Genomic DNA, 15,462 nt, shown 5'->3' on the forward strand with positions numbered 1-15,462 from the left:
TTTTCTGCATCACTCTGCGAGAGGATTTCCTAATCTTTGCGATATTACAGAGATGGTAAAATGCTGTCTTACAAACCTGATTAAACGACAAATCCTGATCGAAAACAACACCAAGGTTTCTCGCAGTTGCACTGGAAGCCATCGCAACACCATCTAATCCCTTCCTAAAATTCTTTGGACCAAAAAATGATAACCTATGTTTTATCTGGATTTAGAAGCAAAACATTTCCGGACATCCAGTCCTTGATGTCCCTAAGACATGCCTGAAGTTTAGCTAACGGTTCTGTTTCATCCGGCTTCATAGACAAATAGAGCTGCGTATCATCAGCATAACAATGAAAGTGTATGCCGTGATTCTGGATTATACTTCCCAATGGCTGCATGTATAAACTGAACAAGATTGGCCCTAGCACTGAACCCTGCGGAACACCATAACAGACCCTTGACTGTTTCAATGTCTGTACTGAGCTGTCCCTTTAATCCCAACAACATGCTCTAACCTGTGCAGTAAAATGCCATGATCTATAGTGTCAAAAGCAGCACTGAGGTCCAGTAGAACCAGTATGGACACTAATCCCTTATCTGAGGTCCAGTAGAACCAGTATGGACACTAATCCCTTATCTGAGGTCCAGTAGAACCAGTATGGACACAAATCCCTTATCTGAGGTCCAGTAAAACCAGTATGGAAACTAATCCCTTATCTGAGGCCATAAGGAGGTCATTCGTGACTCGAACCAGTGCTGTCTCTGTGCTATGATGCATTCTGAACCCTGACTGAAAGACTTCAAACATCATTTCTATACAAATAGTCACATAACTGACTTGCAAGTACTTTTTCCAGAATTTTAGATACAAATGGATGGCTGGAAATTGGCCTATAGTTAGCTAAGGTGTCTGGGTCAAGAGAAGGTTTTTTTAAGTAAAGGTTCAATTACTGCAACTTTGGAAACTTACGGTACACATCCTAAGTTTAGGGATAAGTTGATCTGGTCCAGTATTGTCGTGTCAATAAGAGAAAAAACATTTTTGAATAGTCGAGTCGGGATGGGGTCTAACATACATGTGGTTGACTTAGCTCTATTAACGAGTGAGGTCAGCTCAGGGAGGTCTATAGGATCAAAACAGTCTAGAGTCTAGAGTTTCTTCTCTAATTCTCATGATTTTACTGTTAAAGAAGCTCATAAAGTCTTCACTACTGAGAGCTGCAGGAATGCACGGCTCAACAGAGTTGTGACTCTTTGTCAGCCTGGCTACAGTGCTGAACAGAAAACGTGGGTTACTTTTGTTATCCTCTATCAACGTTGAATAATAAGCTGTTCTGGCTTTGCAAATGGCTTTTTTATATACTATTGGATTATCTTTCCATTTGCGATAGGTATCTACAGACTTACAAGAGTACCACTTCCTTTCCATTTTACGCATGTTTTGTTACAACATGCGGATATCTGAATTTTACCAGGGAGTTAAGCTCTTGTGGTTGGACACCCTCCTTCTCAAAGGAGCAACTTCATCTAAAGCTGAGTGCAGCAAATCAGCAGTGTTACTAGCAAGAAAATCAACATCTGCAGAGGTAGAACCCAGGTCACTGGCCTCGACTACTTCACTATTTTTCACTATTGTAGGGAGCAATGGCCTCCCTAAATTTAGCAATAGCTTCATCGGACAAACATCTGCTAAAATAATACCTCATATTTTGCGCTTCAACATCGACAATATCAAATTCAAATGTTATTAAATATGTGGTCGGATAAGAGGTAGTTTACAGGCGACACCAACAGATCATCAGGTTCACCGTAGGTGAGAACAAGATCCAGGGTATGATTAAATTGCTGCATTAATGCTAATGCAGCATTGATATCCTCCAACATCAAAGAGATATACAACCCCTAACCTCTCCTTCTACTTGGAAGATCAGAACACATCATTGTTCACCTGATGCTTGTGTACAAACGCCTTGTAAACAGGCAGCCAGCTGTCACCTGCACCATGAGAAGATGCCCCACTGAGGCTGAAGAGGCTTTGAGGGACTGTTTCAAGACAACTGTATGCTCAGAACTCTGTGACCCTCATGGGGAGTACATACAGGCTAACAGACTATATTACGGACTACATCAACGTTTGTGTGGATAACACAGTAACCACTAGGGGTGTAACGATACACTAATCTCACGATACGGTACGATACACGATATTGAGGTCACGATAACGATACGATACGATACTATAGCAGTATTTTTTTAACAACCTTGAATGAGGAACATATGACTGGAAAAAATTGTCTTTTATTTGAAAGACACAAAATACAAAACAATACTGTACGTTTGCCCTATTGTTACAGTTTGTAATGCTTTATAACTGTTTAAGTTTTAAAGAGAAAGCCAGGCTAACCATTTTCCACAAACTGAACTAAAAGTAGATGTCCTGTTTGCATTATGCATCTTCAGTAAACATATTTTGCCACAAACTGAATAGTTTCTCTCATGTATGATTTGACTTTTTTCTTTCTAATTTAACAACTAAAATTAAATAAATAAATAAAAGTAAATAAATACATACAATTTTGCATCATAAAAAAGATTGATTCATGCTCACCTTATAAGTGTAAGAGGAGATTTATTTTAGTTAAGAAGTTTATTTTGGTAATTCAAGGTTCATTATTTTATAAATATATTCTTTATATTCTGATGTAAATCAGGGACTATAATGACACTAGTCAGTTTATCTGTAGTTGTTAATACTGTATGTTTTAGATTGAGCGGAGTGATACAGCACTAGGTGCTGTGTTGATGTTCTAAAATCCTACATTGTTGAGGGACATTAAAGTACACTGGAACTCAGCAGAAGTTGCCTGCGTGTTTATCCTACTCACGACCCGAAAAAGGTTTAATTTAATAAGGTAAGGCTTAACTCTACACCAGCCTTACATAAGTAAAAGTTCAGAGCTCAAAACGGGACCGCAAAACGGTACTAGTTTCTTCTGAGCGGAGGAAGATTTTGGTTCCCGGGTCGAGGTGCGGTCGCGGCTGCGGTCGCGGTCGGATGCACGTTTCTAGTAAACACAATAGATTAATATTAATAACCCAATATCGCGATACAGTTTGTCACCTCCACGACACGTATTGTGACGTTTTTGTATCGCGAAATTTCGTGGCACGATATATTGTTACACCCCTAGTAACCACCAAGACTGTGAGGTGTTTCTCCAACAATTAACTATGGATTTATCCTGACATAAAGGCTCTCATGAAGGACAAGAAGAGGGCTTTTACATCAAGAAACAAGGAGGAGATGAAGGTTATCCAGAAAGAGCTGAGGAGGATGATAAGCCAAGGGAAAGACAGCTACAGGAAGAATATTGAACTGCAGGCTTGTGGAATCTGAAGAGGACCAAAAGCCATCTCTGGGGAGTACCAAAGTGGCTTTCCGCACAAGGAAACCCTCAGCCACAACACCAGTGAGCAACCAGGACAGACATTGAAGTGTTGACCTGAATGACAGACTGGACTGGACTGATAACAGCACTGCACTTTGTAAGAACTGCTCAGGAGACTTTACTGACACTGTTGTGGCATCAGCTATTCTCTTGGTGTGGTCTATCGCAGACTGAATAAACCGGACAAAGTGATCAAGAAAAGCACCTCCCTTGACATAATTGAGGTGCTCAGTGAGATGATGAAGTCCACCCTCTGAAGGATTGATCAGCTTCCCTCAGTTACAGACTCCTTCATCCTCTCTGCCCCCAGTAGAACACACACACACACACACACACACACACACACACACACACACACACACACACACACACACACACACACACACACACACACACACACACACACATGCATACATACACACACATAGCCACACAGATATATATACAGTATATACATAATATACATACAGCCACTCAGACATATACACACGGAACATACAAACACACACACACACACACACACACACACACACACACACACACACACACACACACACACACACACACACACACACACACACACACACACACACACACACACACACACACACACACACGGCCATTTGTTAATATATTTGCAAAAATGTCTACATTTCTGTTTTTTTCTGTCAAGATGGGGTGCTGAGCGTACATTAATGAGTAATAAAATGAACTTTTTTGATTTTAGCAAATGGCTGCAATGAAACAAAGAGGGAAAAATTTAAAGGGGTCTCAATACTTTCCGTGCCCACTGTACTCAGCACCTCAACACCTGGTATCAACTCCATTCCTACATCAGCGAAGTCTGATGAAGAAATAAATAAGATCTTGAAAGCTGACTGTAATGGGTCATTAAGCATCGGGTGGGCTCATTTGGCCACTCTGCCTTTTTCTTGCAGATAACTTGAAGTCCTGAAATGAAACAGTCATTTTTGCACATCACTTACAAAGCTATTTTTAACCACGTTCTCAAGTTTTGATTTGTGCTGTACTGCGACAATGCCAAACCAAGCTGTCATTCCAGTTCATTTTGCTCAGCAACACAACAGAACAAACTGATGTAGACTGTAGTTCACTGGTATGCCCAACTACATAAAAGTGCTCGCCTGATCAACAACTTTATCAGTGATGAATACTACTGTAGGTTGTGGGCAGTGATCCCTCTAAGGTCCAATCTCACCTTTTTTGATTTTGAATTGTTGCACCAAGATAAAAAGGAATTATTTTCACCCTGCTTGGGACAGTTGTCCGTGAACAGCAAACAACTTAATCATTTAACATTTCTTACAGTTCTCTCAGATGTAAGTCACTTAGGATAAAAGCATCTGCTAAATGACAGTAGTAGTAGTAGCAGTAGTAGTAGCAGTAGTAGTAGTAGTAGTAGTAGTAGTAGTAGTAGTAGTAGTAGTAGTAACATAGCATGACTATTGAATTGGATTTAAGTCTGACCTGAGGACATAGTTGATCCAGATTATGTTCTTGTCACTGGAATTCTTGGCGTTGACAGCAATGGTAGCGCTGGACTGGATCCAGATGTAACCACCATTTTTCTGGATCCACCGGTAATATGTGGTCACGCATTGACCTTTATTCATCACTGGGAGAGAGGGAGAAGTAGAGGGGTGGAGGGACAAATAGAGGTGGGAAGAAATGTGTTGTTAATATTTGTCTTTTTAAATCATCAAGTCACACTGATCCCACTTTCAAAAGAGGAGCTGGACGAGTGGAGCCGGGCTCTTTCACACATGAAACACAGCAGCCCTGACTGTGTGTCGAGTGTGTGTGTCTACCATGTGTTCCGATGACCACAGATGTGACGGAGTGGAGCCGTCACTAACACACAGCGGCACACACATCCACATTGCGGCAGATGAGACGTGGCAGGCAGCGCATCTACACACACGCACCCACCACACACTGATGTCCATTTAAAGGGAACCTATTATGAAAAACAGGTTTTTTCTTGCTTTAACATATATAAAGTGGTCTCCCCTCAGCCTGCCAACACAGAGAAGGAGGAAACAACCAAATTCTGCAGTGTCTGTACAGCCGCCCAGATGAGCCGTCCAGTGTCATGTGACTTCTACGAGCCGTTCTACGATTTGCGCATTTTCGTTACGTAAGCAAAATGCAAACCACGCCTCGGTCTCCTCCGCTGCTGAAACCACGCCCAGAACTAACTCCGCCGGCCAGAGCTTCCGCCATTGTTTGGAAACGGGGTATCGTGTGGCTGTTTCAACAACGAGGGACAGTAAAACTTAGGTTTTGCATCGACATTTACCCTCAAAAAAGGATCAGTACCAACAGTACGGACCCGGCAACTGCACACGAGTCAGCGGTAAGTGACGTTCATTTTTTATGTTATTTATATTTGTCTACAAGTATGATCTTTGCATGGGCTAAGTATTTAGCTTAGCTCCGGTGCTACCCGTTAGTAATACATTTTTTTCTGTTTATGGTTTCAGATCTTCCAAGCAATGCATTGACGAGTGAGGTCAAGTTCCTCCAAATACTGTAAATCCTGCATTACATTACAGCATCCTCTCAAATACATTGCATATGCATGCAACATTTTCCCATCCTCAGCTTCGATTGCTGTCCAATTCATGGCTTTATTTAAGTAAGTCCCAGAAATGTTCATCTCATTTCCAGTGTTCTTTTAAGAGGTGTCTTGCTTCACTATAACCCCTATTCCCCTCCATGTGCAAACAGCTACGAATTAAGTTTCTTGGCAAACCAGAGGTGAACTGCTTGAGATAATAGAGTCTGTCTTGATTATTCTTAGTCTTGTCTTCAATCAAGTGTTCAAATGCGTGGATAAAAGACTGATACTCCAGCGGGTTACCATCAAACACAGAAATCTCTTGCAGAGACAGTTTTTGCTGAAACAATGAGTTCTGCTATGTCACTTTGTCTTTGAATAACCACATCCATGTTATCATGAGCAGCATTAATAACAACATTATCTTGTGTATAGTGATTTATTATTTGAGTATGATTTGCACTGTGGGTCCTGTGTTTTTCAGTAGCATTCTTGCTTTGAGGTTGATTTTGATCCTCTGGTGTGTTGGTGCTCCTTGTAGGTGGAGGTCTGTGGAGACTTAAGATGGTTTGCTGAAGTGGGGTTTTGGGTATTGCACCTAACTGTACAAAGTCCACATTGTTCTCCACAGTTTCTGGTTCATGATGGGAGTCATAATACTCAGTCATGCCATCACCCGGAGCTTCCTGAGCCCCCTCATCACTTTCATGAGGTGAATCACTTTGAAGGATTTCTATTTTAGCAGTTGATGCTGCGAGGTCTGTTTCCAACTCCATATGCTCCATCTTTGCTTTCAGTTTTCTTTTTGCCTCCAGTTGCAAGGTGTGTTTTTCTGAGACTGAGGAGACTGAGTATGATCTAGAGGCTTTTGATCCATTAGCAGACTTGTGTGTGATTTGTGAGATTTGTGAGACACATTTGATATGTCCAGTGGTCCCACTTTTGATTGTGCAATTTCTCTTTTCCATGTTTCAACATCTTTCATGAAATATTTCAGGTTAGTTATTCTGGGTTCATACCAGTCATAATAATCATTTTCCTTTTCCTCCTCTGATAAGAGCTCTTGCATAGATTTGTGAGCAATTTTAAATTCATCCACAGCTCCTTTAAACACTTCAAATGCATCATTGACTTTATCAACATTTCCTTCATCAATCATCAAAGCCTTTATTTTATTTGACCTCCTCGTGCCTGGTCCCAATCTGCTTCTGCGCAAAGCAATGCGCGATTTCAACATGTCCTCAGCCTCAGTTGCGGTCTCAGATGTGCCAGACATCATTCCAGATAATCACACAAGTTCCTCTAATTGCCGCTTATTTAATCATTCAGTTCATCCTTGAACATCCTTCCAACATCCTGTTTTATTGCAATCCACATCCACAATCCACAACTTTTCCTTCCATAGTCTTCCTTTTTAGCGCAGCGGCGCTTTCATTCATAAAGTCAATCAGCTGATTTTACTCACGGCTCGTCAGCCTTTCTTCAAGGATTCGCCAACGCTCCGTTCTCATTTGAGTCTTCAGTGGAGTTTTTCTACTTGTTATGTCTAATCTTGCGTTAAAAGAAATAAAAAAAGCAAAGTAGTCTGAGGAGGAAGTCTATGACTCGCTAAATTTCCTAAGGAATAGCGGAGATCAGATTCAAAATAATTAGAATTTATTTTCACAAAATAAGTATTCTCCATGGTCTTACTCCTCACTCCTTCAACACAAAAAACAGAGCCAGAGCACCCAGCTGTACCCTCTCCCCAATCACAGGAGGAGGGTGGTCCGGCAAGGAGGAGGAGGCCGTGAGCAGCAGAAAACAGTCACAATAACAAACAGAATCCATCCACGACATGCTCCATCATATTCAATAATCAGTCAACATTATCGCCAGTACCACTTGGATGCACTACCCTCAGGAAATACAAACGAATAGGCTCCAACAGGACGCTTGCAGAGTGAGAGGACAGTGTAACTGACTCAGAAGTTGTCACAGACAGCAGAGTGAGTTGCGTGAGGAACATGTGCATAAACAGCAGCAGCTATTAAAAGCTAAGAGGAGGAGATATAGGGTTTTTGGAGAGGGAGGAGCACTGTCAAATGTGGCTACTGGCACAGCCGCATGGTGTCCTGACCTCCCCCTCCCTGTTTTTACCGCATTAGACACTAGGGGTGTAACGATACACTAATCTCACGATATGGTACGTACGATACACGATATTGAGGTCAGGATAACGATACGATACGATATTATAGCAGTATTTTTTTAACAACCTTGAATAAGGAACATATGACTGGAAAAAATTGTCTTTTATTTGAAAGACACAAAATACAAAACAATGCTGTGCGTTTGCCCTATTGTTACAGTTTGTAATGCTTTATAACTGTTTAAGTTTTAAAGAGCAAGCCAGGCTAACCATTTTCCACAAACTGAACTAAAAGTAGATGTACTGTTTGCATTATGCATCTTCAGTTTCATACAAGTAAAAATATTTTGCCACAAACTGAATAGTTTCTCTCATGTATGATTTGACTTTTTTCTTTTCCAGAAATGTAACAATTAAAATTAAATTCATGCTCACCTTATAAGTGTAAGAGGAGATTTATTTTTGTTAAGAAGGTTATTTTGGTAATTCAGGGTTCATTATTTTATAAATATATTCTTTATATTCTGATGTAAATCAGGGACTATAATGACACTAGTCAGTTTAATTGTAGTGATTAGTCTGTTTTAGATTGGGCGGAGTGATACGCACCAGTACGGCTCTAGGTGCTGTGTTGATGTTCTAAAATCCTACACTGTTGGGCGGACATTAAAGTACACTCGAACTCAGAAGAAGTTGTTCCCTTATTTATCCTACTCACGACCCGAAAAAGTTTTAATTTAATAAGGTAAGGCTTAACTCTACACCAGCCTTACATAAGTAAAAGTTCAGAGCTCAAACCCCCCCAAGAGTCCCGTGATCGGGACTACAAAATGGTACTAGTTTCTTCTGAGCGGAGTCAGATTTTGGTCCGCGGGTCGAGGCGCGGTCGGCACACGTGGTCGGATGCGCGGTCGGATGCGCATTACTAGTCAACACAGTAGATTAATATTAATGACCCAATATTGCGATACAGTTTGTCACCTCCACGACACGTTTTTGTATCGCAAAATTTCTTGGCACGATCATACTCTCATCACCAGTGAGGTCTTCCTCCACCCATGTTTCCTGCATTCGGCCTGGGGCGGGGGGACCATGGGAGGGGCTGATGGTGGACCCGGGTATGAGCTCGCCGTGCTGCCTGGGATGGGTCTGCTGGGCTGTGCCGGGGCCTCCAGGGGGAGATGGGAGTGGACAAAGCGTACAAACCCTCCCCACTTCAGTGTGACAACAAAATAGACTTCCTCAACAGCCTTTAACTGAACAACACACCTGCCATAAGAGCCCCACAGCATCAGGACGACCAGGTTCTCCGTCTGGACTCCGCTGACGTACACCGGGCCCTGAGGAGAATCAACTCAAGGAAAGCCGCTGGTCCAGATAACATACATGGCCGGGTACTGAAGGAGTGTGCAATCCAACTGACAAATGTGTTTACGGTCATATTCATGTCTCTCTGAGCCAGGCTGTTGTGCCCTCCTGTTACAAGAAAGCCATCATTATACCGATAGCAAAGACGCCCACTGTCACTTGCCCCAATGACTATTGCCCCGTGGCACTTACACCAATTATAATGAAGTGTTTTGAGCAGCTGGGAAAGGACCACATCCTTGCAGCACTCCCACCATCATTTGACCCACTACAATTTGCGTACCGCTCCAACCGCTTCACTGAAGATGCTGTCTCCCATGCACTTCACCTGATCCTGAAACATCTGGAGAAACCCAACACGTGTATACGCATGTTGTTTGTGGATTATAGCAGTGCTTTTAACACAATAATTCCACAGCACCTGGTCAACAAACTGGCCTTATTGGGTCATGGCCTTTCTATGTGCAATTGGATTTTGGACCTTCTCACCAACAGGCCCCAGTTTGTACGCGTGGGCAACAACACCTCCGACACCATCTGCCTGAGCACGGGCTCCCCCCAGGGCTGTGTATTAAGCCCTCTGCTCTACACACTGATGACACATGACTGTGTTGCATGCTTGCAATGCTACTAACCACGTCATCAAGTACGCGGACGATACAACTGTGGTGGGCCCCATCTGGAATGGCGACGAGGAGTCATACAGAAGGGAGGTAGACCATCTGGTGAGCTGGAGCACTGGGAGTAACTGTGAAGTTAATCAAACTTCTGAACTAGTTAGTCCTCATGAAACTATCACATGTTAACAGATGACAGGGCAGCCCTTCCTGAGTTCTGTCAGGGGGGTCGACTGTCCCACAACTGTCTCATTGTTAGCCTGGACCATCTGTTAAAGACCCCCATGAAGTTCCTGTTTTTGTCCAGGAAGGCATTTGACCCCTTGACCTTTGTGTTCTTTTAAAGACTTTAAGCTAAAGATGTCTCTTTGTTTCTTTATACCAAGCCTCCTTAACTGAAAAGTCACATGTGTGACCTTTTTAACCCCGATGTCTGTTTCTCCATCTGTTTCCTCCCATTGTCCATTCACTGTTCCTAATATGGTAATGTTCCTGTCAAAGTTTCTCAATAAAAGCTGATGCAAAGGAGGAGCCAGCGAAGCATTTGTCGAGAGCATCCAAGAGGGCCATGTTGCTCTGCAAGCTCCGACTTTGCTTCCCTTCTGCAGAAGGCCTTAAAAATCATTCTAACAGCCTCTGTGTCTTTCCTCGTTACGAATTTATGTTATGTTGATTTAGGGACCCAACAGTAACCTGAATCTGAATGTCATCAAGACCATAGAGATAATCATGGACCCCAGAAAGAACCAGCCTACACATACCCCTCTCCTCATAGGTGGAGCTGCTGTGGAGATCGCCCAGTGTACAACGTATCTGGGGGTTCACATTTCCAGTGACTTGTCTTGGTCCACACATACAGCCTCACTGTCAAAGAAAGCCAACCAGAGGCTGCTCTTCCTACGTCGGCTGAGGAGAGCACACCTACCACCGCCCATCCTCACCACCTTCTATAGAGGCACGATCGAGAGCATACTGACCAACTGCATCTCTATCTGGCATGAAAGCTGTACGGCAGCCGATCGAAAAGCCCTGCAGAGAGTGGTGGCTGCTGCAGCCAAAGTCACCGGCACTTCCCTCACATCCATCGAGGTCATCGCACACAGTCGTTGCCTATCAAGGGCAAACAAAATCCTGGCGGATCCCACCCATCCTGACCATTGAAGGTTCACCTTCCTGACCCTCAGGAAGAAGGTTTCTGAGCGACAGGTGCAGAACAACCAGGCACCATGACAGTTTTTTCCCCCACTTCATAAGACTTTTAAATAAACAGAACCAGTTCCCTGTCTACCCTTGACAATGACTGTCTACAGTACTGCACACAGCATTTTAGTTTTTAGCCTAGTGTCCTTATCTTTTAGTATTTAGAGTTTTTAGTGTTTTAATTCTTTTTATTGCTTGCTTCGAGCCAGTGGCAACTAAATGTCATTCCACTTGTACTTGGACTTTTGGAATGATAATAAAGTGAACCTTGAACATTGAACATTTTACTGGTATTCAATATATACTTGACGCTTCTATTCAAGTGTGTGCACTGTGCACTGTTTTCTAGAAGGTAACCACAGTTTTCTGCTCTGATTGGTTATAAAACAGTTGTAAATTTTCATCCAGAACTTTTAGGGCTCCTGGTTCAGGTCTGCTCTGTTTCCCCAGAATCAGAACCAAACATAGGGAAGCAGCATTCAGTTTATGCTCCACAGATCTGGAACAAACTTCCAGAAAACTGCAGGAATGCTGAAACCCTCAGTTTCTTTAAATCAATCAATTAATTATGTAACTACACCTTAAATTGCCTTGTTGCTGAAATCTGCTATACAGATAAACTTGCCTTGCCTAAATTATGGTTAGGGTGAGTTTGGCAAACTTCACTTGAAGGCCCTGGTGATGAGGGGTATATCATGTGATCCCTAAAAGCATTTTTTATTAGGGAATATTTAAACATTAAGAAACTTAAAAAACTACTTATGACTCCAGAGGAAATGCCCCAGTGTTACCCAACTCTGATCCTGTCTGCATACCCCTCAGAAAGTACGTAGTTGCGCCGCTGCATGTATGACCTATATTATTGGTTTGTTATTATGCTTGTCTTTTGCTCTACAATTATCTCAATAAGCATTAGGTGATGTATGGGTTCCCTTCTGCTGTACTGTACCCAAGAGTGCTGAGTCCCTTTGTGTAGCTCAGACATGGCAACTGTGCAAGTGAAGCATTGTGTATCTGAGGTGGATAAATGTTGTGCAATGGTAATATTTATAGACATTGCATCAATCTATCTCTCTATTAGGGCTGAAAATGACAAATAAGTAGTCGTTGAGGGAAATAATTAATGGTCCAATCACAACTGTTGTGGTCTGCGCCAACCCAACATGTAGCAACATTTCTCAAGGGCAGACGTTATGATGTATTACAGTATGTCTTTATTTCAATGCAGAAGTATAAACCACACTTTAGACATTTTTCTACCTAATAAATTAAAATGAACGGATCACCTCATGATGTCAGGGTTTGGTCAACTCCTGTTTTATTGTGAAACCTGTGTCTTTGTGTTTCAATTTTGTTTTGACTTCCCTTGTTTCCATCTGCCCTGATCGTCTGCAACTGTGTCTCGTTAACCCTTCTGTGTATATCTAGTCCTGTCTTTCCCTTGCTCCGTGCTGGTCTGTACTGTTTCCACCCCGCTTGTGTCCTGTCATGGTTTGGGATTCTTGCTCTTGTGTTTTTTGTTAATCCTGCTCTGCAGCGCTTTTGGTTTATTTTTGTCAATACGCAATACGGTTTGACGTACATGCACGAAAATCGGTACACACCTGTATAATGTTGCAACTTAAAGAAAAGTCATTTGGCACCATGGCCAAAACCGAACAGGAAGTCGGCCATTTTCAATTAATCGTGTAATTTTGGCGCAATTTATGCCATTTCTTCGGTCGTTTCTTCGCCCGAACCGTAACGTACACCCAGGTGTTATACATCAAAATGTGCATCTCGATCCTGCGACAATGGGCATTACTTTTCTCAGTCAAAAGAGTTACCGTGGCGATGATAGACGCCAAATAGCGCGCCCCCCCTTCATCTGATTGGTCGATATTTGATAGTACCTATTTTCTGCAATAACTTTTGAATGGTTTGACATAAAGAGTCATGGGTGGTGTCATCGGACTTAGTTTTGAGTCCTTGACCTTTATTGGTGAAAATTGCACGTGCGATGGGCCCGTTCATCACTGCTTGCAGCTTTAATTTGTCATGTTTTTGTGAGCTGAACTCTATTTATGCTGAGGACCAACCGAATCTCACAAAAATCCGTGAAATGCCCACGACCTCTCACCACTATTTTCCGTGGTACCAACACGGAAAGTGGTATAATTCCGGGATCCGTGGTCGTGATATATACACGGATTATGACATTATTATTATTTATATATTATTCTTTGTTATAGTGGCTAAATTATGCGTTTTTGTCGCGCAAGGTACTGTTTTTTACTGTTACTAATAAATTAAAACACGAAATAGGCTTTGCAGGGCCGAAACGCAACACACGCGGTGACCTTTGACACTTCCGAAGGTCACACAGATCTGAAACTCGGCACAGTGGATGAGAGTCACGTCCTGATACAGAGTCTAGAATTGCAGCCTCCTAGCTCAAAGCGTTAGTGAACTGTGCAAAAAAAGACACCAAATAGGCTTTGCAGGGCCGAAACGCAACACATGCGGTGACCTTTGACACTTCCGAAGGTCACACAGATCTGAAACTTGGCACAGTGGATGAGAGTCACCTCCTGATACAGAGTCTAGAATTTCAGCCTCCTAGCTCAAAGCGTTGAACTATGCAAAAAAAGACACAAAATAGGCCCCATACCATTAGTCAGGAGGCTCTCAGACCTATAAGTTTCTACACCCTAAGCATTAATAACTTGTCATAATCGAAGGAGAACTAATTAAAAAGGATGTCCTTAACATGAACCTATTGTATTTTTGAATTATGAAGGACACTTTCGTGTCTTTGTGTTTAGAAATGTTAAAGATATTAAAAGAAAACCATAACACAATGAGGAAAATACTGTGGCGAACAAGTCGTGCCCAGAGCATGTCTCGAACCACAGTCTCCCAGACCACAGTCAACTGCACTAACAAGTCGGCCAAATGCTGATGTGTTGCCCAGGCGGGCAAGGCCTTATCTATCTGTGGTCGTTACGCTATGTTCCAAAACATATTGTTTATAATGGACAAGATCCGGCATTTTACGTTGAATTCTATTGTTCAGGTTTTAAAATTCTAGCTAAATACATAATAAAGGGAGGTGAGATGTGAGCTTCATAAAAAAACTTCTGTGCCTACTGAGCATTAATAACATGGGGTTAGCCATAGAAAAGGGCGATAATGAGGTGTGAGCTCCATAGCAAGCATTAATAACATGGGGTTAGCCATAGAAAGGGGCGATAACAGCCTCCTGCGCCTACTAGTAGGTAGAGTAGGGCCCTACTGGCCCATATCTATGGGATGATTATTATGGTTTTGTCCTTCATTCAATGGTATGACAGCAGTCAAATCGGGTGACGGATCCCATTGACTTCGCATAGTACTATATCTGTGGTGCTCCGATTAAAACCTCAATAAAACACTGCTAAAACAGCGTTAAAAACATGCTTTTACAAACTGACAGTAACAAACAGTACCTTGCGCGACAAAAACCCATAATTTAGCCACTATAATAAAGAATAATATATAAATAATAATAATGTCATAATCCGTGTATATATCACGACCACGCCTCCCATTGACTTCGCATAGTACTATATCCGTGGTGCTCCCATTAAAACCTCATTAAAACACTGCTAAAACAGCATTAAAAACGTGCTTTTACAAACGGACAGTAAAAAACAGTACCTTGCGCGACAAAAACGCATACTTTAGCCACTATAACAAAGAATAATATATAGATAATAATAATGTCATAATCCATGTATATATCACGACCACGCCTCCCATTGACTTTGCATAGTACTATATCGGTGGGGCTCCCATTAAAACCTCATTAAAACACTGCTAAAACAGCGTTAAAAACATGCTTTTACAAACTAACAGTAACAAACAGTACCTTGCGCGACAAAAACGCATACTTTAGCCACTATAACAAAGAATAATATATAAATAATAATAATGTCATAATCCGTGTATATATCACGACCACGGATCCCCTTGACTTTGCATGGTACAATATCCGTGGTGCCCACACGGAATTATACCACTGTCCGTGTTGGTACCACGGAAAATAGTGGTGAGAGGTCGTGGGCATTTCACTGATTTTTGTGAGATCAGGTTGCTGAGGACCTACAGAAA

At 42.1% G+C, this 15,462-nt stretch overlaps 1 protein-coding gene across 2 annotated transcripts in view; it reads right to left on the reverse strand.

The window, feature by feature from the left end:
- Positions 1-15,462, reverse strand: part of LOC133462256 (neuronal PAS domain-containing protein 3) — a 331,973-nt gene that overhangs the window by 12,653 nt on the left and 303,858 nt on the right. For both annotated transcript variants that reach the window (XR_009784244.1, XM_061743401.1), the window contains exon 10: positions 4,923-5,070. Coding sequence is in view for 1 of the 2 variants with exons in the window: in XM_061743401.1 (XP_061599385.1) it covers positions 4,923-5,070 (148 nt within the window). In the remaining variant the exon portion in view is untranslated. The remainder of the gene's footprint in view (positions 1-4,922; positions 5,071-15,462) is intronic.

This window comes from Cololabis saira, chromosome 16 (genome assembly GCF_033807715.1).
Source record: "Cololabis saira isolate AMF1-May2022 chromosome 16, fColSai1.1, whole genome shotgun sequence".
Lineage (NCBI taxonomy): Eukaryota > Metazoa > Chordata > Actinopteri > Beloniformes > Belonidae > Cololabis > Cololabis saira.